At 43.3% G+C, this 22,568-nt stretch overlaps 1 protein-coding gene across 4 annotated transcripts in view; it reads right to left on the bottom strand.

Annotated features, from left to right (window-relative positions):
• Nucleotides 1-16,065, bottom strand: part of TMEM245 (transmembrane protein 245) — a 133,018-nt gene extending 116,953 nt beyond the window's left edge. For all 4 annotated transcript variants that reach the window (XM_008072774.2, XM_021706310.1, XM_008072773.2 and 1 more), the window contains exons 1-2: nt 15,446-16,065; nt 2,561-2,678 (exon numbers count right to left, since the gene is read on the bottom strand). In XM_008072774.2, the coding sequence (XP_008070965.1) occupies nt 2,561-2,678; nt 15,446-16,030 (703 nt within the window). In that variant the 5' untranslated portion in view covers nt 16,031-16,065. The remainder of the gene's footprint in view (nt 1-2,560; nt 2,679-15,445) is intronic.
• Nucleotides 16,066-22,568: the final 6,503 nt, after the last annotated feature.

Here is a 22,568-nt window from a genome sequence, read left to right as displayed (position 1 = left end):
CTACATATAACCATTTGCATTTCCCCGAGCCTATCAAGAGCCTCGTGGACATATTTGCCTGTCTCCTTCCTCTGCTTTCTTTCCTCAAATTAAAAATGAATCATATATATGACAGTAGGGGGTCTTGCAGATAAATTCCTCTAGTATTGCAACTCAACAAAGATAGAGCTGGGCACAGTGGCTCTCACCTATAATCCTAGCACTTTGGGAGGCCAAGGCGTTCAAGACCAGCCTAGGCAACATAGCATGACCACGTCCCTACAAAAAATTAAAATTAATTAGCCGGGCATGGTGGTACATTCTTGTAGTTCCAGCTACTAGGGAGGCTGAGGAAGAAGGATCTCCTTGAACCCAGGAGGTCAAGGTTGCAGTGAGTTGTGATTGTGCTACTGCACTGCACTCCAGCCTAGGTGACAGAGAACCTGACTAACCAAAAAAAAAAAAAAGAAACCCAAAGCTAGAGAACAATGCTATGTTTGACAGTAGACTCTAAGCAGAGACATAACCATTTTTAATTGTATTTTTAACAATAACTAATAGTTCTAGAAACTACTCTAAGGCTATATCTACTGCTCTGTGGATTTTGTTTTTAAATTAGAATTTAATGTTTCTGTTGACTCAGACTTAGTTGGAGATGAGAGTCTCAACCATATGTACCATGCTGAAAATCACCAACAACTAAGATTAGCAGCCAATGGTTTCACATAACAGGGAATTCACTACTCTGAGCAGCTATGACATGGTTCATCCTTACATTGAATAGATTTGTTTCTCTGAAGCTACTCACTGCTCTGACATCTTTCTTTCAAGGTTACAGAGATCTTTTTGAAGCACCCTTTCAGGCCAGGCACAGTAGCTCATGCCTGTAATCCCAGCTCTTTGGAAAGTGGAGGCAGGATTACCTAAACCCAGGGGTTCAAGGCCAGCCTGGGCAACTTGATGAGGTCTCCTCTCCACACTAAATCAAAAAATTAGCTGGGCATGGTAACCAGCACCTGTAGTTCCAGTTACTTGGAGGGTTGTGACAGAAGGCTTGCCTGAGTCCTGCAGGTTGAGGCTGCAGTGGTTGTGACTATGGCACTACCCTCCAACCCGGGTGACAGAGTGAGATTCTGACAAAAAAAAAAAAAAACACTCTTTCACAGGGCAGACATTCAATTGTTAAAAATAGGTTTTCTAGCCGGGCTCGGTGGCTCAGCCTGTAATCCCATGCTTTGGGAGGCTGAGATGAGTAGATTGCCTGAGTCCGTGGGTTCAAGACCTGCCTGGACAACTTGGTGAGACCTAATCTCTACAATAAATCAAAAATTAGCCGGGTGTGGTAGTGCGTGCCTGAAATTCCAGCTACTTAGAAGGCTGAGGTGGAAGAATCGCCAGAGCCCAGCAGGTTGAGGCTGCGGTGGCTGGGAGCGGCCACTGCACTCCAGTCTGGGCGACAGAGTGAGACTCCAACCCAAAAAAAAAAAAAACAGAAATACATTTTCTATTTTATATACTACTTTACCTCCAACCTCCTCTCTACCCCTAGAGCCCCAATCTTCCCCTCTTATCCAAAGTAAATATCCTCTCTAGTTCCTTTAACTGAGCACCTCTTATCATCCTTGACTATTTATCTATATGCTAAGTATGAAACCAAGAAACGACCATGACAACCCAAGTGTGCTCTACTTTTTAAGGTATCTTTACTTTTTTTTTTTCAGTTGAGCTCTCGCTCTATTGCCCAGGCTGGAGTGCAGTAACATGATCACAGTTCACTGCAGCCTCCAACCTCCAACTCCTGGGCTCTGGGAAGTCTTCCAGCTCAGCCTCCTGAGTAGCAGGAACTACAGGAACATACCAGCATGCTCAGCTAATTTTTTTAATTTTTTTGTAGAGATGAATTTTTTTGTGGCAACTATGTTGCCCAGGCTGATCTCAAATTCCTGGATTCCAGCAATCCTCCCACCTTAGTCTCCCAAACTGCTGGGATTACAGGGCATGAACTACTGCATACCCAGCTAAGATATCTTTACTTTTAAAGGACCTGTTTGAAGATGAACATGTGTATAATTAAAAGACAGACATGTTAAAGCATACGCTTTCTACTGAAGATTAATAAAAACAAAAGCGTAACATTTTCTAAAGATCGCTTTAAGAGCCGGGCTCGGTGGCTCAGCCTGTAATCCCGTGCTTTCGGAGGCTGAGGTGAGTGGAATGCCTGAGCCCGTGGATTCGAGACCCGCCTGGACAATTTGGGGAGACCTCAACTCTACAACAAATAAAAAAATTAGCCGGGCGTGGTAGCGCGCGCCTGTAGTTCCAGCTACTTGGAAGGCTGAGGCAGAAGGATTGCCGGAGTCCAGCAGGTCGAGGCTGCGGTGGCCAGGAGCACTCCAGTCTGGGCGACAGAGCGAGACTCCAACTCAAAAAAATAAAACAAACAACAACAACAAAAAAATCGTTTTAAGGAATTTGCTTGATATATGCAAGATATAACACCATAAAGAATTTACTTTCATTCACACAATCAGCCCCTGCTGATCTTAAGCTAGATTTTTTTTTTTAAAGCAAAGGAACCCACCTAAATGAAAAAGCAATATAATCCAGACCGGAATTGAAACTGCTCTCAAGTAGCGTTCAGTGCTTGCATTCCACTTGAATGAAACAGTCAACACATAGCCAACTACCAACGTCCAGATCTTAAATAAAGAAAATATAGACACAGCTGTAAAATATATACAAATGAAAATGAACATACAATTATACAAGGTTTGCAAGCATCTATGTAGCAGGAGCATTCTGGACATACCACAGATAAGATAATGTTTGGTGGTATAAAAGAAACATGCCTAGGTTCTCATTCCCTGTTTAGATAAACTAAGTTTTGAAATAAATAGGCATTTAAAATCTCATGTAGTGATGTCATTCAAATAGTTGTTTCACAAAAAAATACAGTTTTAATTTAAGATGCGCAAAAGTTCAAAATCCATTTTATACATAAAAATACTTAAGATAAAATATTCAACATATAAATCATGAATTTAAATTAAGAGCCTACTTTTATGAAATACCTATAGTTTTCTCTGTCAATTAGTGTTTAGAAAAGAAATGAAAAAAAAACAAGAAAATAAAAGCATTCAAAAAAAGAATCAAGTTCAAAGATTCTATTTCAACCTATAAAACATGCTTGTCACTGTGAAAGGAATTTTTTTTAAAACTAGAGAGAAGGCAGACAGCTGAAGTGTGACCCTGCTGAAATAATCTAGGTAACAGATGGTTAGAACCTAATCCAGAGTCATAATGCACAACCTGAAGAAGTGTGCCTGAAAAGAATATCACTAGAGGAACAAACAGTAAGACTTGAGAACAGGAGAACTAGGCAGGATCCCCGCCTCAGTTCTCCCTACACTAAAGCTAAATGACTAGTACTTAAGAAACATCAAAAGAAACTGCCATAGCCCACATAGAAATTCATATTTTAGCAGAACACTTACAAAAGACAGAAGAAATACATAATCCAAAACAAATCTAAGTATAAAGAATTTACTAAGGATTACTACAAAAGACAAAAAAAAAACTATCTCCTACATTATTTTGGTCATATCTATCAGTAAAAGTAAACTCTGAGTCTTAAAAATGTTTATAGCTGGCTGGGCACAGTGGCTCATGCCTATAATCCCAGCATTTTGGGAGGCCAAGGTGACAGGACTGCCTGAAACCAGGGGTTCGAGACCAGCCTGGGCAACTTGGCGAGACCTCATCTCTACAGTAAATAAAAAAGAAAAAAATTAGCTGTGTGTGGTGGCACATGCCTGTGGTCCCAGCTACATAGAAGGCTGAAGTGGAAGGATCACCTGAGCCCAGCAGGTCAAGGCTGCAGTGGCCGTGAGCGTGCCACTGCACTCCAGCTTGGGCACAGAGTGAGACTTCAACTCAAAAAAAAAAGTTTATCGCTTCTGATCTAAGAATTCAGCTTTAAAACCACATCTTTAGCAAATAATGATAAATTCTGAAAAAGAAGTAAATATAAAGAAGCAGAGCCAGGCTCAGTGGCTCAGCCTGTAATCCCGCACCTTTGGGAGGCTGAGGTGAGTGGATTGCCTGAGCCCACGGGTTCGAGATCCACCTGGGCAGCGAGACCTCATCTCTACAATAAATCAAAAAATCAGCCAGGCGTGGTAGTGCGTGCCTGTAGTTCCAGCTACTTGGAAGGCTGAGGTGGAAGGATCGCTGGAGCCCAGCAGGTCGAGGCTGCGGTGGCCGGGAGCTGCCACTGCACTCCAGTCTAGGCAACAGAGTAAGACTCCAACTCAAAAAAAAAAAGAAAAAAGAAGAAGCAGAGTATGATTTAGAACAGTGAAAAGGCAATTACCTAAACGGTTCAACAACTAGAAAATGATTAACTATGGATGATTCATGCAATAAAATGTAATAGTCATTAAAAACTTTTTTAAAACAAAAACAATATAGTTTAAAAATTCCTAATATATTGTTGAAAGTGAAATACAAAAAATACATAGGGCATGATTATGATGGGGGGAAAAAATGTACTAAGAAGTTAGTGGTTATATTTGGGTGGTAAGATTTTGTTTTTCCTATTACTTTTTTCATGTATTTCCCAAATTTCCTTTAATAGACACTAATTCTTTTACAATAAAAAGGACATTAAAATATTTTTCTCCAAGCAACGCTATCAGATGAAATATTAAAGATATTCATCTTTATGAATATATGAGGACATGGAAAGTGAGTCGACAGTTGCTTCAAAAAAGTTCAGGCTTGCAGAAGCAGATAAATTAACCCTGGGAATTGAAAGAATTTTGAGATCTGACTGTAGAGCTCAGTACAAAACCTGAGTAAAATAATAGTACATTTACAATGTGCCGGACCCTGTTCTAATGCTTTAGAAAAATGAACTCATTTAGTACTCATAACCCCAGGAAACAAATACTATTATTTTCCCTATTTTACAGATGAAAGAAACTGAGATTTCAGGGAAGTGAACTGCCCAAAGTCACAAAGCTAATAAATGACAAAGCCAGGAATAGAACCCAGGAATTAGAATTCAGAGTATGCTTTCTTAACTATAAGGGGAAAAAAAAAGTGTGGTGCTAGAAAAATAAGATAAGCAAAAGTTGCTCCAAGGGAAAATAAAAATAGTCAATTTTGACAATTACAAATTGTTAAAATAACAAATGATCCTCAGTAGATGGATGGTCTTCAGTGGTATGTCACAGGGCTATCAGCCCCAACATTAAGTCAGCAACTTAGAGGAAACACTAGAGGCATACTAACCAAGCTTGCACATTACACAAAACTGAGAATAGTCAACAAAAATTGAGATTACTTATAATGATTCAAAAAGATATCCTGAAGCCAGAACAACAGGCTAATCCAAATAAGATTAAAGTTAATGGAGAGAAATGCAAAGTTCTGCTTTCCGGTTCAAAACTCAACTACACAAGTACAGACTGGAAAGAGAATATCTATGCTACTTTTCAGTTTAGTGTTAGTAAGTATGATCAGTATGAGTGCTTATTTATAAAAGTACAATTCTCATATCAGGGAACGGATTGTTTCAATGATTTCTACACTACCAAACCACATAAACAACAAAATTCAGCCTGGGAAAGGAAAGGAAAATCACAATATATCATGAGATACAGATATAGCTGGGGAAAAAATAGTTTAGCTAAGAGAAGAAACTATCAAGATTTGATAGCTATCTTCAAATAGTTTTTGTTTTTTTTGTTTTTTTTTGAGTTGGAGTCTCACTGTCGCCCAGACTTGAGTGCAGTGGCAGCTCCCGGCCACCGCAGCCTCAACCTGCTGGGCTCCGGCGATCCTTCTGCCTCAGCCTTCCAAGTAGCCGGAATTATAGACGCGCGCTACCACACCCGGCTGATTTTTTGATTTATTGTAGAGATGAGGTCTCACTGCCCAGGCAGGTCTTGAACCCGCGGGCTCAGGCAATCCACTCACCTCAGCCTCCCAAAGGCGTGGGATTACAGGCTGAGCCACCGAGCCCGGATCAAATAGTTTTTTAAAATGTCATCCAGGAGAGGCATAAGACTCAACTTTCTGTGATTCTGAGAGCAGAAATAATAGGTGGAAATTAGGAAACAACACAGATCAGCTCAGTAGGAAGATAAGTTTCTCTAACAAACCATAGCTGTCTAAAAATGGAATAAGCTACCACCACTAAAAGTGTCAAACAAAGATGACAAAGTGGAAAAGTCTGCCTTTATTAAGAAGCTGAACTGGAGAATCACAGAAGGTATATACAGTACCTTCAAATTTTAAGTCTATAATTCTTTCAAACCAATCTCAAAGAATCTTAATCTCTTATCTGTACTCATAAAGGAATTAGTATCGCTTGCAAGGAGAAAGTAAAGACTGCATACTTCACATTTTTTAAGAGAAACGTATGATCTAAAGCAAAGCACATATTTTCATCTAGTAAATCTGAAACTCAGATTATCTCATTTCAGTTCAAAATAACCACTTTTTAAATATATTCCCTAATTCCACTTTTAGGGATGTTTTGCCTAAGTGCTGCACACTGTGCAGATATAAAATAGTCACAGATGTTTACAAAAATTAAAAATAGGCTAGGTACAATGGCTCACACCTATAATCCCAGCACTTTGGGAAGCCAAGATAGGAGGATCACTTCAGCACAGAAGTTTGAGACTAGCCTAGGCAACATAGTGAGACCTGATCTCCACAAAAAAATACAAAAATTAGCTGGGTGTGGTGGCATGTGCCTGTAGTCCCAACTACTTGGGAGGCTGAGGTTGGAGGATCACTTGAGCCTAGGAGATAAAGGTTTCAGTGAGCTGTGATAGTGCCATTGCACCCCAGCCTGGGTAACAGAGTGACACCCTGTTTCTAATAATAATGATAATGATAATAAAAATAATTAATTTTAAATAGCCTAAATGCCATTTTATAGGGGACTGTTTCAATAATGGTATCACCAAAAAATTGAATAATTATTCACTTTCACAGGCATGATAAAAATCTATTCAATGATATAGTATAAATTTATGCATGTATAAATTTGTAATAATGAAAATATACTCAACAAAAAATGTTTTAAAATATCAACTCTAAGCCGGGCTCAGTGGCTCAGCCTGTAATCCCACGCCTTTGGGAGGCTGAGGTGAGTGGATTGCCTGAGCCCATGGGTTCGAGACCTACCTGGGCAGCAAGACCTCATCTCTAAAATAAATTAAAAAAAAAATCAGCCGGGTGCAGTAGCGTGCACCTGTAATTCCGGCTACTTGGAAGGCTGAGGCGGAAGGATCGCTGGAGCCCAGCAGGTCGAGGCTGCGGTGGCCGGGAGCGGCCACTGCACTCCAGTCTGGGCGACAGAGTGACACTCCAACTCAAAAAAAAAGAAAAAAAAAAAAAAAATATATATATATATATATATATATATCAACTCCGGATGGCTGGATTTCAAGGGGTAATTTGCTTCTTTTTTTTTTTTACAAGTATTAAATTTTGTCCTCAAGCTATGTAATATCCTTATAACTAGAAAAAGAAATAGTTTTACATTAAAAAAAACCTCAGCTTATAGATTTTTTTCAGTATTTTGAAGTGTTTCCTCAGAAAAGATTCACCGAAGGAATATCAGTTCAAAAGGTACAGCGATTTATAAAAACACTTCAGAATTTGTTTTAAACTTATGCTTATACAATTACCAATGGTTAAAAATGCTTATCAGAGTATTCTAACACAAATTCAGGGCTCGGTGGCTCAGCCTGTAATCCCAGAGCTTTGGGAGGCTGAAGTGAGTGTATTACCTGAACTCGAGGGTTCGAGACCCGCCTGGGCAACTTGGCAAGACCTCATCTCTACAATAAATCAAAAAATTAGCCGGGCGTGGTAGCGCGCACCTGTATTTCCAGCTACTTGGAAGGCTGAGGCGGAAGGATCGCTGGAGCCCAGCAGGTCGAGGTTGCGGTGGCCGGGAGCGGCCACTGCACTCCAGTCTGGGCGACGGAGTGAGACTCCAACTCAAAAAAAAAAAAAAAAAAAAACACTTTCTAAAAGGTATCTAGGAGGAAAAAGGGGTTCTATACTATAAAAATATTAAAAATATATCTATAAGTGCTAATAGGTAAAGATGTCCACAATACAATGATAAATGAAAGAACAAAGTACAGAATTATAGGTAACTGGACTCAGTGGCTCAGCCTATAATCCCGCGCCTTTGGGAGGCTGAGGTGAGTGGACTGCCTGAGCCCGCGGGTTCGAGACCCACCTGGGCAGCAAGACCTCATCTCTACAATAAATCAAAAAATTAGCTGGGCATGGTAGCGTGCACCTATAGTTCCAATTACTCGGAAGGCTGAGGCGGAAGGATCGCCGGAGCCCAGCAGGTAGAGGCTGCGGTGGCCGGGAGCAGCCACTGCACTCCAGTCTGGGCGACAGAGTGAGACTCTAACTCAAAAAAAAAAAAAAGAATTATATGTATATTTTTACATCTTTGTTTTAAAAAACAAAACTCTATATGTTCACACAGGCACAGAAATCAGTTAACAATGGTAACATCGGTAGAGTGGGAATGGTGGCAGAAAAAACAGACGGTTCATATTTATCATAAACTTCTTTGTTGTTTAAGTTGTATATAACAAGCATGCTTTATTACTTTATTTTTATTTTTATTTTTTTGAGTCGGAGTCTCACTCCATCATCCAGGCTGGAGTGCAGTGGCATGCTCACGGCCACCCTAGCGACGGTCCACTGGGCTCTGGCACTCCTTCCACCTCAGCCTTCCAAGTAGCCGGAACTACAGGTGCACACTACCAACGCCCAGCTAATTTTTGATTTATTGTGGAGACGAGGTCTCACCAAGTTGCCCAGGCTGGTCTCGAACTCACAGGCTCAGGCAATCCACTCACCTCAGCCTCCCAAGGCACAGGATTTAAGGCTGAGCCACCAAGCCGGTTTTTTTATTCCTAAATGCTCAGTAACACAGAAGCCTCAGGTTAACAAGTCAACTTCTTATTTGTTTAGCCTTGGAGCAAACCTGTTCTGAATTTTCTTCTAGGCACACATCAGTGAGCAACAGTTACAGATAAAAAGGCACACTTTCCCAAAGTCATGTTCTTCAAAACAATGTGTCTTTTTTAAAATACACATTCCTGGCAGGGATCGGTGGCTCAGCCTGTAATCCCAGCACTTTGGGAGGCTGAGGCGAGAGGATTGCCTGAGTCCCGGGATTCAAGACCAGCCTGGGTAACTTGGTGAGACCTCGTCCCTACAATAAATCACAAAAACTAGCCAGGCGTGGTGGAGTGCATCTGTAGTTCCACCTACTTGGAAGGTTGACGTGGAAGGATCACCTAAGCCCAGCAGGTAGAGTCTGCGGTGGCCTTGAGCATGCCACTGCACTCCAGCCTGAGCAACAGGGAGACTCCAATTCAAAAAGATAAAATAAAACAAAATAAAATATACAATTCATAGTTATTTTAAAGCTAGACCATTGTGCTAGACACCACATAAGACTGCATAAAATTTGGCAACATTTATACAGCACTACAAGTAAAGGAAATTATTTTTTCCTTTCACTTGACATGATTAACCACATATACTTTTCTAGTGGCTCAGCCTGTAATCCCCCGCTTTGGGAGGCTGAGGTGAGTGGACTGCCTGAGCCCACGGGTTCGAGACCCGCCTGGGCAACTTGGCGAGATCTCATCTCTACAATAAATCAAAAATTAGCCGGGTGTGGTAGTACGCGCCTGTAGTTCCAGCTACTTGGAAGGCTGAGGCGGAAGGATCGCCGGAGCCCAGCAGGTCGAGGCTGCGGTGGCCGGGAGTGGCCACTACCCTCTAGCCTGGGCAACAGAATGAGACTCCAACTCAAAAAAAAAGCCTGGGCAGCAAGACCTCATCTCTACAATAAATTAAAAAAAAAAAAAAAATCAGCCGGGCGTGGTAGCACATGCCTGTAATTCCGGCTACTTGGAAGGCTGAGGTGGAAGGATCGCCGGAGCCCAGCAGGCGAGGCTGCAGTGGCCGGGAGCAGCCACTGCACTCCAGTCTGGGCTACGGAGTGAGACTCCAACTCAGAAAAAAAAAGATATCATTAAATGCATAAAACGTTTAAGTACAGACTCTGCCTTTGAAACAGTGTCTGTGTTTTATTTACTGTCACCTGGACATTCACTAGAAAAACAACTTGGCATGGTTCTGTTGCACATTTTTGCAGAACAGTTTCCTAAGCCAAGTATAAAACGACAAAATTCCTCCCAAGTTATGGAGCCACGATTCTAATCAACCTCAGTTAACAACTGCTTCAGGTACTTCACTCTCCTTTAAAACAGTTTAATCCTGGCCAGGCATAGTGGCTCACGCCTATAATTCCAGCACTTTGGGAGGCTATGATGGGAGGACTGCTTGAGCCAAGAGTTTGAGACCACCCTGGTCAACATAGTTAGACTTCATCACTACAAAAAATAAAAAGGCCAGGACAGTGGCTCAAGCCTGTAATCCCAAGCAGTTTGGGAGGCAAAGGCAAGAGGATTGCCTGAGTCCAGGGGTTCAAGACTCGACTGGGCAAGTTGGCAAGACCTCGTCACTACAATAAATAAAAAAATTAGTCAGGTGTGGTAGTATCACCTGTATTTCCAGCTACTTGGAAGATTGAGGCGGAACCTAAGCCCAGCAGGTTGAAGCTGTGGTGGCCATGAGTGTGCCACTGTATTCCAGCCTGGGTGACAGAGTGAGACTCCAACTCAAAAAAATAAATAAATAAATAAAATACAAAGAAATTAGCTGGGCATGGAGACATGCCCCTGTAGTTCCAGCTACTCAGGAGACTGAGGCAAAAGGATCACCTCAGTCCAGGAGGTTGAGGCTGCCATGACACATGATCATGTCACTGTACTCCAGCCTGGGTGAAAAAGTGAGATCTGCACTCCAAAAATTAATTAATTAATTAATTTAAAACAAAACAGTTTAATTCTAATTTGAAAACCATTCTCTTGTCATATGACAACTTAAGAGCCAAAAATTTTTATAATCACTCTTTAAATGAGAAAGAATTAAGCACTGAAAACTTTCCTCTTCACTGCTGCCAGGCAAGCAGAAACAAGCCTAGGTTTATAAGTGGAATGGAGTCAGTAGTGAATGGCTGAGCAATGAGCACTTCTGTAGAGCCTTTTGTGGTCTGTAAAATAGAATATCATGGAATCTTGGAAATCATCCAAGCCAATCACTCACTTTACACAACTGCGGTTGAGTGGCCCAAAGCAGGGCCCTGGTCTGTCCAAGGTCACAAAGCAAGTTGCCAGCAGAGCCAAGTTTAGAACTTAAGGACTTCTGATCTCTCAGCCACTATTCTTTCCATGTCACATTTCTTTATAAAGTTAGACAAAAACAATGGGATCAGAGACCACGGAGAAAACAAATCTATTACTATTGAAAAAACTGTAAATGGTCTTCAAATTTTCTAACATGTCTGAACTAACAGGGCAATCAGGACACGCCTAGCAGAGAAAAATGGTGGAACAAGGCAGGTCATTTGCTTTTCAGATTTATCTTACACAACGCTACACCACTGGGAGACACCAGCGGCAGAGTCACGTGTGAGCTTGGTGTGACAGATGATTTTTTTTTTTAAGTGTTCTGAAGTCACTTAATAAGTCAGTACAGTATCCTTTTTTTTTTTGAGTTGGAGTCTCGCTCTGTCACCCAGACTGGAGTGCAGTGGCCGCTCCCAGCCACTGCAGCCTCGACCTGCTGGTCTCCGGTGATCCTTCCGCTTCAGCCTTCCAAGTAGCTGGAACTACAGGTGTGCGCTACCATACCTGGATAATTTTTGATTTATTGTAGAGATGAGGTCTTGCCAAGTTGCCCAGGCGGGTCTTGAACCCGTGGGCTCAGGAAATCCACTCACCTCAGCCTCCCAAAGCACGGGATTACAGGCTGTGCCACTGAGCCCGGCTAGTACAGTAAGCTAATATATCTGGAACTGTTGAAAAAGAATTACTCATCCCATAAATGACTAGTCTTTCACCTGTAAGCAGGATGGAGTGTTAGAAGCCTGACAGAATCCACAAGTGACATGAAGGAACTGAACTGGAAGGATAAACTGGTCACAAAGGAAAACACAGATACTGAAGACACTACAAAGAAAAAGTGGACAGAACCTGGAAAAACTGTACAGATATCAGGACAAAAAAGAAGAAAGAAGAGATGACTGAGCTTATAGTTGACTAGAATCCAGGAGTCTTTGAGGGAAACATCTGTGGTTAGTCCAATCCTGATACTTTTTTCCCTAAAAATTAGGATCAATTATACTTAAAATATTAAACACAATGTATTTAAGGAAAAATTTTTTTAATCCTTATTGAAGACTATACTACAAAGTGTTTTGATGACAGCAGGAGGATTTCAGCAGCTGATAGGTCTACTGAATGCCACTTACTGCTAGCACAAACAGACCACTCTCCAAATTAGTTTTCTCCAATCAGAAATCCCTCCCTCTCACCTTACAGAATTGTTATGACAAGGAAATAATACCCATAAACAAACTAAATCCAGTGCCTGACACATGGCAGATGCTCTGAACTATGAATTGTCAGCTCGTCAAAATGGGGATTTGCTTAAATTTAACTCTCTCTGCCTCTCGCATCTACACCTCTCTTCAGCTGCAGGCTCATATTTACAAGTTGTCTAGAAAGCATAAAGACCACCGCTCTTTAACATGTAGCTCTGCTGGAGTGCTGTGAACTATGAGATGGAAAAATTAGAGTGGGCCTGGCCCTGCCCAGTCACATGACCTCTTTCACTTCATGTCATGCTTTAATCAGCACTTTCTGCTTCCCAGGTACACCTCACCCCCATCCTACTACCCACTCCTAAGTGCAGTCAGCAAAGGGCCAACTCCACACCTTCTCTCAGATTCAGGTCAACCTGGAGGCTCTACTCTTTCAGATTGAACCCTTCCACCACTCCCTACTCACTCCTCATTAACCCCTACAGTCTCTTTTATAATGGATTTGTTGGGGTTTTTTCTAACTCCCTTGCTTCCAATACTTTAACCAAACAGCCTAGTTTCAATCCTTTTTAAAATCTGTAATTGGCTTGATCTTCCTTTCCCCACCCTCAATCTAACCAGTGTGTTGGCTCCTACCTCTCTTCCACTCATTCACACAAGTAAAATACAAAGATGAAGGTACATTCTCAGTAAAAAGATGTTCAAAGCTATATACACTAAACTGTGGATACTTTTTTACAAGTACTCAATTCCTCAACTCCCATTGAGTACATGAAACTGCTGGCAGAAACGTCTCACTTTTAACTAACCATGCCATTTTACTCATGTATTCAACTTCTTATGCTAGTATAAAAGTATACTATACTAATATATCTTTTCTAATTTCCTACAGGCCTATCTTTTCTAATTTCCTACAGTTTGATGGATGTGTGCTACTCGGACAGGATTAATAGTCAAGTGTTAGCAGACTCTAAATGTATCTGACTTTGGCAAGGCTGAATTTGTTAAGTATAAGAATCAAGTTTATCTTTCTTAACAGCACAGTGTTGTGCCTTCTATATCAGAGGCATTCAATCCATCTAAATGAATTTTCTGCTGTAAATGGTCTTCAAATTTTCTAACATGTCTGAACTAACAGGGCAATTAGGACACACCTAGCAGAGAAAAATGGTGGAACAAGGCAGGTCATTTGCTTTTCAGATTTATCTTACACAACGCTACAAGGTAAAAGAGAAAGAGCACTGAACTGGGCCTCCATGCATGTGAACCACAGATTAGCTCATAAACAATATAACTTTGGGACAGTCACATTTTCTGGGCCTGTGGCTCATAAATAGTGGGTAATGAACATTTATCTGTGTGTCTGTCATCTTTATTTGAATATGCTCATTTAGGATTATATCACCTTGAAGACAGGGCTTGCATCTTACTTAATTCCTCACAAAGTACAGTTACCTAACACATGCTTAACCAACTTTTAACTTGAATTGAAAAGTGGTATTAGGCCGGGCTCAGTGGCCTCAGCCTGCAAACCCAGCACTTTGGGAGGCCAAGGTGAGTGGACTGCCTGAGTCCGCGGGTTCGAGACCCCTCTGGGCAACTTGGCAAGACCTCGTCTCTACAATAAACCAAAAACTAGCCGGGCATGGTAGCGTACGCCTGTAGTTCCAGTTACCCGGAAGGCTGAGGCGGAAGGATAGCCGGAGCCCAGCAGGTTGAGGCTGCGGTGGCCGGAAGTGGCCACTGCACTCCAGTCTGGGCAACAGAGTGAAACTCCAACTCAAAAAAAGAAAGAAAGAAAGAAAGAAAAGTGGTATTGACAGAACAAAAGAAGACAGGAGTTCCGGGGTCAATTATTAGTCTACCAATAACCTTAGGCATGTCAAAACTTTGCCTGACAAATAAGGGGAATTATTCTGCAACTTACTGATGTAAAGGTACACTGAACTTTACTTCAATGACAAAATAAGTGAATCAATTTATTTTTAAATGGTGCTGTTTATTAAGCAATTAGCACTCTTATGCACTAAATATCCACTTGTTTTTAACTGCCCCCAGTTAATGTTGTTAAATATGTGAATAATTAACTGGTCTACACCATAGTCTGAATTAGGAATTGTGTTCCTAGATTATCTTTGAAATCTCTTCAACTCTAAAGCTCCCTGATTTACTAAGCGTTGGCTCAGGGTGATCAAAGCATCACAAATCCACCACTCCGTCAACCGATGGGCTAGTGGGTTACTGTAATTAAGGCGGGAGGAGGCGTGCTATGGTACAGCAACCCCTGCACAACAAAAGCAGTTCCAAAGAAGTAATGTGGAGACGAAGAGGCCCAAGCGGCTCAGCACCCAGCGCCTTGCACAAACTATACCGAACTCACCTAAACTGAGAGGCAGCACTAGCCGGTGAAACAAGCTTTTTTTTAGGACTTGGGAAACCTGAATCATTCGGTCCCCTCTTTGTCCCTAATTAGCCCTGTTCGGTCACCTCTCCTATCTGTCGGTTGGCAAGTTGCACTGAAATCTCTAAGTCCCTTCCAATTCTGACATCCAGATGTGCAAAAATGAGGGTGGCCGGCGAACCCCTCCCCTCTCCGACTAGGAGTAAAACCAAGCCCTCCTGCCGTGCTTTGGGGCCTCTCCACGCAAAATGGAACAGCTGCTCTCAAAATGGAAAACGCCCTGTCCCCTGATGAGGGGCGAAACGGGGCAGGGGGAAGGAGCAACGAGGGCTGTTTCATGTCACATCCGCCCTCTTTCTAGAAGAAAGTACACCAGGTTCCTCAGGTGTGGGAAGAAAGGCGGAGACTGACACTCACTGCAGCGCAGGTGTGACGCTTTGTCGCGAGGAGCAGCTGCATGACTGCACCCCAGTGAACTGGGGGGAGTGCGAGGAAGGGTGTGGCGTGCCCGCCAGGACCACGGGGATCCCGGGGCGCCCGTCACTCACCCACAGGCTGCTGAAGTAGTCCAGCCCGCGGCAGATGAGCGCGCCGGCGTGCGCCAGCAGCACCTGCACGCCCAGGTAGCTGCCGAGGCAGTAGAGGCCGTAAAGGAGCGGGCCGCCAGCGCCCAGCAGCAGAAGCAGGCGGCGGCGGCGCAGCGCCTGCTCACCCAGGGCCTCGACGCCGTAGTCCACGAAGCAGAGCGGCAGAAGCAGCGCGGCCAGCACGATGGGCGTGTGCGCGCGGTGCAGGCGCCGCAGCCAGTGGCGGCCCAGGCGCGTCAGCGAGCTCTTGAAAGGGTGCAGGAAGGTGCCGCACAACACAGCCCACAGCAGCGGCCGCAGGAAGGCCTCCAGGATGAAGTAGACGAGCACGGCGGCGCCGCAGCACAGGCACACGAACAGCACGGCCCCCGTGTTGTAGAAGGCCTGCTTGATGGGCTTGTCGAAACGCAGCGCCAGCGCCGCCGTCCGCTGGGTCTCGCCGCCGCCGCCGCCGCTCGGCCCGACAGTGCGCGGGGCCCGCAGTGCCGGCCCCGGAGAGCCGCGGGGGCTGGCAGCCTCCGCGGGGCCGCCGCCGCCGTCGGCCATGGTGCCTCAGCGGTCGCAGCCGCCGCCGCGGAGAGGCGGTACTGGGAGCCAGGCGAGAAGTGCGGGCGGGCGGCAGGGCGGGCGGCGCGCGGCATTGTGGGAATTGTAGTTCCTTGCTGGCCACCAAACGCGCATAGGCCCTGTGAGAAACTACAACTCCCAAGGGGCATGGGAAGCGCCCCTCCGCCCTTGGGCTCTCTTCGCCCATTGGTCCCTGCAAGGTTCGGCTAACAAGTTTCTGAAGTCTTCATCTTCCTGGATGGAAAAAAAAAAAATTCCCTTCGCTCATTGGTTAATATTAGCTTCTCCTGAGGCGAGATCCCCAAAGAGACGAGGCATTCAGAGATTGAAAACTCAAGCTGCTCAGTAAAATCCGGTGGGGAAATACTTATCTACTATGCTATTTGGCCTGAGGAAAGAACTCTCGGCATTTGCTACATGCTCCTCAGACGCCTGTAATGTGCTACCTGTGTGGACAGCTATTTGTGCAGGTGTAAGGGTGGAAGCAACCTAAACTCTTGAAAGAGTTCTAGGTCAGGGTCTCAAACTACCACTGCTTCTTTTTGAGACTTGATGTTAGGTCAACTAAGCCCCAAACCTCAATTTATCCTCTGTCACATGAGATGATAATAATAGAAGCTCTTGCCTCAGGGTAGTTGTGAAAAAGAGGAAACTCTGGGACTACAAGGTGCTTCTGTTCTGTTGGAAAAGTCCTGGAATCCAAGCCTGCTACCCATAAAATATCTCAATCATCATTCCTATTTTTTAAAAAGTAAGAAGGAAAGCCTTCACTGAGTACTCAATAGGTAACTGCTTCAAACCCTGCAAGCTATCCCTTTTCTATTTCAATGTTTTCATGTTAATTTCAACATAATTTTGATTTATCTTCTAAAGTAAACAAGATAGGTATCGTTATCCACAGTTTTCAGATGAAGAAACTGTTGCTTACCAAGTTTAGAGACAAAAGGATTCAGTAAATGAAGTAAAGGAAAAAGTAATTCTTTTCCATCTTGTTTATAAGTTTCAAGTCTCAGTTTTTCAGGTGGTCTTTGGAGTTTGGCTTTAAATAGTTTGCTTCAGTTGTGTCTACATTTTGCTTTCCTTTTTTTTTGAGTTGGAGTCTCTCCAACTAGGTTAGAGTGCAGTGGCATGCTCACGGGCACTGCAGCCTCGACCTGCTGGACTCAGGCAATCCTTCTGCCTCAACTTTTCAAGTAGCTAGAACTACAGGCGCATGCCACCATGCCTGACTAATTTTTTGATTTATTGTAGAGATGAGGTCTCACTAAGTTGCCCAGGCTGATCTGGAACCCCTGAACTCAGGTAATCCTCTTACCTCTGCCTCCCAAAGTGCTGGGATTACAGGCGTGAGCCACTGCACCCTGCTTGCTTTACTTCTTAACTACTTTGTTCAGGCTCTCTTTCATTATGATTACAAATTTTAGTCACATTTGCTTTCAGTGTCCATTTTACACTGACTCAAGCTCCCATTTATATAATAACAAGACTTCAGCCTCCCTCCCCAAAAGTCTCCAGTCATTTCTAGAGGGGATCCTCAGAGGGATGCCTCACATGTGCCCAGGGGACATGAGTCAGCCACCAACCATCATGCTATCCACACAGCTCACTGAGTCTAATGTCCATCATAAGATTGCCAGTGCCTGTGCCATTATCCTTAGATCCTAAACTAATCCCTAGGGTGTGAAAGCAGAATTGAGTTCCATTCAGAGACAGAGAAGAAGTTCTTCTCCCTGACTTGCCAAATCTGTGACCTTTTGCCACCCAGGCCCTTAAGCAGGTCACTTGTGCCCAACGTATTATAACTCCTCTCATGAATAGTTCCTTCTGTGTCTGACCTGAGACCTCTAACCACAGAGGCTCAAAACCCATCCAAAGGGTCAGTGAGGAATCAAAGAACCCTCCCCTCTGTCCTCCTCCCACCAAAAACTCTCTTCCTCTAGTTACAAAATGAGAGTGCCCATGTTACCTTAAAAAAGCATTTATCAATGAATGCAAACAGAAGCTGGACAGAACAGGGGGTGTTAATACTGGCTAAATTGTGTTCAGGCCCCAAATTAGAAAATCAAAAATGCCCTGTCATGGTGCTCTGCTTCCAAGTCTCAATGAAAGGTGAAATAGCTGAACATTTCAAAATTATTCAAATGGCCAAAGCAATACTGACAGGTGTCAGATAGAATTTCTAACCAGTAATGGGTCTGTAACAGAAATGAAGGCTAAAACACTAGAAACTAGTGTTTTTTTTTTTTAGACTAGACTTTTTTTGTTGGTTTTTTTTTTTTTTTTGAGTTGGAGTCTCACTCTGTCGCCCAGACTGGAGTGCAGTGGCCACTTCCGGTCACTGCAGCCTCGACCTGCTGGGCTCCAGCGATCCTTCTACCTCAGCCTTCCAAGTAGCTGGAACTACAGGAGCGTGCTACCACGCCCGACTAATTTTTTTTTTTTTTTTTTTGATTTCTTGTAGAGATGAGGTCTTGCCGAGTTGTCCAGGCGGGTCTCGAACCCTCAGGCTCAGGCAATCTATTCACCTCAGCCGTCCAAAGCGCAGGATTACAGGCTGAGCCACCAAGTCCAGCCTTTATATGGCCTAACACAGCCTGGGTTCCCTTAGGACAATGCTCAACCCTCCTAGGATTGTATCTATCACACTGTGGTCAAAGTTAGTGGTTTTGTTTCTGTTTTCCTAGAGAACTCCTTGAGAGCAGTGATTGGGTTTTCTTTATTCCTGTGACCCTAGCACCTGACATAGCATAAGATGTTCCTAATACCAGGCAGAAGCTCTGCATTTGCTGAGCAAGAAAATGAATGAGTGGTATTCTTTTTAAAAAAGACTGTTTACACTTCTTGTGAGAAATGGTATTGAACTTCTGGGGATGTTTCTACTGAGCATTCGTGACTGAAAGTAGAGAAAAATTAAAATACTGGGAAACATGCTAGGCATGGTGGCATGTACCTCTAGTCCCAGCTACTCGGAAGCCTGAGGCAGGAAGGTTGCTTGAGGCCAGGAATTGGAGGCTGCAGTGAGCTATGATTGCGCCACTGCACTCCAGTCTGGGTGGTAGAGTAAGACTCCAACTCAAATAAATAAATAAATAATACAGTTAGGCTTGGTGGCTCATCCTATAATCCTAGCACTTTGGGAGGCCGAGCTGAGTGGATTGCCTGAGCCTACGGGTTTGAGACCAACCCAGGCAACTTGGCGAGATCTCGTCTTTACAATAAATCAAAAAAATTAGCCAGGCGTGACAGCGCACACCTGTAGCTCCGGCTACTTGGAAGGCTGAGGTGGAAGAATCGTGGAGCTCAGCAGGTCGACGCTGGGGTGACCGTGAGTGTGCCACTGCACTCCAGCCTGAGCAACAGAGTGAGACTCCAACTCAAAAAAAAAAAAAAAAAAAATACTGGGACATAGGACCTAAAGGTAGTCCACTCAAATCTCTAGGTCACAGGGCATATGTTTTTAAGTGCCTCCTTCGAAATGAAAGGGTAGCTGGGTTCTCTTTCTTGGCCCACATAGCAACTCACTCCCAGAACCTCAGGGAAGAACAGCCTCCATGGTACCCAAGATATCCAGAGGTGAAATGGACTCAGTAATGGATCAAGCTGACCCTAGAGACTACACTTCACTTGACTTCCAGTTGCATGAACCAATGGATTTTCTAATCATTTAAGCCAGTTTTAGTTAGGTTTTACATTACTTGCAACAAGAAGACCCCTGGTTTATAAAAATGGTTGTTGTGAAGATGAAGTGAGAAAGTACATATAAAACAGCAGCACAGTGCCTGACTTGGTGAGAATCTGATAGTGGCTCCCAGGGTGATTCTTCCTTTAGTTCTAGAGAAGCCTAGAGGAGCCAAGGGGCAGCTCTTAAGCAATAATGAATGTTCACAGACTCCCAAGATAGCAAGGCAACAGCCCCAGAGATACAACAAATGCAAGCAGAGAGGATTCTCCAGGCATTGTGTCTGTTTCAGAGTTCTCCAAGCATGTCCAGGAACGCTTACTAAGGTGTGCTGAGTACCTGCTTTGTACAAAGTGCAGTGCTTACACTGTGAGTGTATGAAGTAGTATGGACAATGCAGAAGCAGAGGCCATGTGAGAATAAAATCAGACAGACTTGCATTCAGATTCCAAATCTGCAACTTATTATCTATATAATCATGGGCAAGTCACATAGTATCTCTGAGCTCAGTTTCCTCATCTGTAAAGGGTGCAAAATCCTTTTCCATAGGGTGGCAATAAGGATTAAATTGGAAAATAACATATGTTAAACATCCAAGACAACCTTGTGGTATCTCTCTGTGGTCCAGAGCTTCCACTTTGCACAATTTCGGGGGCATAATTCATATTTGGGCATACTGCTCACTTTTGGTGTCCCCAGGAGTTGTACAGGTACATTAAAAGCATATTAGCTCCTTAGACCAACAACCATACTTCAGATGTTTTTTCCGTCTTTGTAGGATCGGGCATACAGACAGATACATAACTCTCCAATCTGTATCACCACCACTTTTGTGGTGCTTCAGCTATGAAATGTTCTCCTAACAGATGTCTTTGCCTCCAATCTTGTCTCCTTCACTATAAGGATTGTATATTTAAATCATAAATTTATTAATGTCACTCCTTTGCTAAAAAGAAATTGCTGATGGTTCCCCATGGCAAAAAGAATGAAGGATTTTGCATGCAGCCTGGGCAACATAGCGAGACCTCATAACCAAAAAAACAAAACAAAAAATACAAAAATCTGCTGGGTGTAGTGGCATGCGCCATAATTCCAGCTACTTGGGAGACTGAGCTGGGAGGATCACTTGAGCCCAGGAGGCCGAGGCTGTGGTGAGCTGTGATCATGCACTCCAGCCTGGATGTGACCTTCTCTCAAAAAATAAATAAGGCTTTGTGGGGTACATAATGCCCTGTATGATTGAAATTGAGCCCCAGCTCTTCTCCCTTGCCAATCTAGATAATTCCCATTCATCTTTCTTTTATTTATTTATTTATTTATTTTTGAGTCTTACTCTGTCACCCAGACTGGAGTGCAGTGGCCGCTCCCGACCACCGCAGCCTCGACCTGCTGGGCTCCAGCGATCCTTCCTCCTCAGCCTTCCAAGTAGCCGGAATTACAGGCATTCACTACCACACTCGGCTGATTTTTTGATTTATTGTAGAGATGAGGTCTCGCCAAGTGGCCCAGGCAGGTCTCGAACCCGCGGGCTCAGGCAATCCACTCACCTCAGCCTCCCAAAGCGCGGGATTACAGGCTGAGCCACCGAGCCCGGCTCCCATTCATCTTTCAAGCCCCAACTCAAAATTGCCTTCTTTGTGAGATTTCGCTGACCCAGGGAAACTTAGCAACTACCTTCACTATGCCCATGTAGCACTTATATCTACCTCTTCTCAAGCACCCGCCACATTATATTGTCATCATTTCACAAATATCTGAATTCCCTATTGGATCAAAATTCATCAGTCAGATTCTTTGCATTTCATCTCGTGCCTTGCACACACTTTTGTAATAATTTTAAAAAATTGGTAGACACTATATTATTGTAGAGCTTGCAAGATGTGCTGGAAAGGATACAAGCTTTTAGGGTAGAGAGACTTGAAGTGTAATCCTGGCTTTGCCACTTTCTGGCTGTATACTCTTGGCTAAATTAACTTACTGAGAATGTGTCCTCATTTGTACAAGAAAGATAATAAATGTATATTGCAGGGCTATTGTGAGAATTAGATCTCATGTATGTAAATAGCTAGTATGGTACTTGGCCACAGATTTGTCATTACTTACCTACCCTTGGTCCCATTTATACACAGCACCTAGCTTCTATGAATCGAACCAACTATAATGACTACTTTACAACAGAAACCTAGACAGTTGTAACTGGACTAAGGTTTGGTTGCTTGTCACTTGAGAGCAAAACTCCTGAGACAAGGATTGGTGAAAGGAAAACAGGTTTATCCAAGTGCTGGCAACCTAAAGAGATGGTGTATTAATGTCTCAAAGACCATCTCTAGTTCCTCAGGCTGATCTGAGGGCTTTTAAAGGAAAAAGTGTTTGGGGAAAAACTATGTGCAGGAGTTGGGATCAAGAGATGACGGATGACTGCAGACGTCTGGGCGTCAGCAAGGGTTCAAGGAGGTTGCGAAGCTTCTTCGTCCTTGGTCAGGTCACAATGTTCCTTTAAATTTTTAACAACACATAGTGTACATATTTGCCCTTTTCCCCAGAGTCAGTCTGAACAGCTGCATACTTGTTCCTATGTTATCTTTTCAGGGTTTTGAAATTATTCTAGCCTACGTGCAAGCATGGGTAAAGACCCCTTAAGCAAAATGGAGTTCATTCTTTTACTGTTTCATTGTTACACAGTGACTATTGGAATGGTTATAACAAAGTCTTTGATTATAATTACTGTAAATCAGAGCTGGTAATTATATGACTTGTGAGTTACCACTTTCTTTTGCTGAGTCTATGGCAGACGTTTTTCATCAACCCCTGAAATTTTTTTTTTTTTTTTTTTTGGAG

Source organism: Carlito syrichta, unplaced genomic scaffold (genome assembly GCF_000164805.1).
Source record: "Carlito syrichta isolate Samal-C Ts95f unplaced genomic scaffold, Tarsius_syrichta-2.0.1 Scaffold315407, whole genome shotgun sequence".
NCBI lineage: Eukaryota > Metazoa > Chordata > Mammalia > Primates > Tarsiidae > Carlito > Carlito syrichta.
The sequence above is the reverse complement of the archived record's forward strand: the minus strand, read 5'-3'. Positions and strand labels throughout refer to the sequence as shown.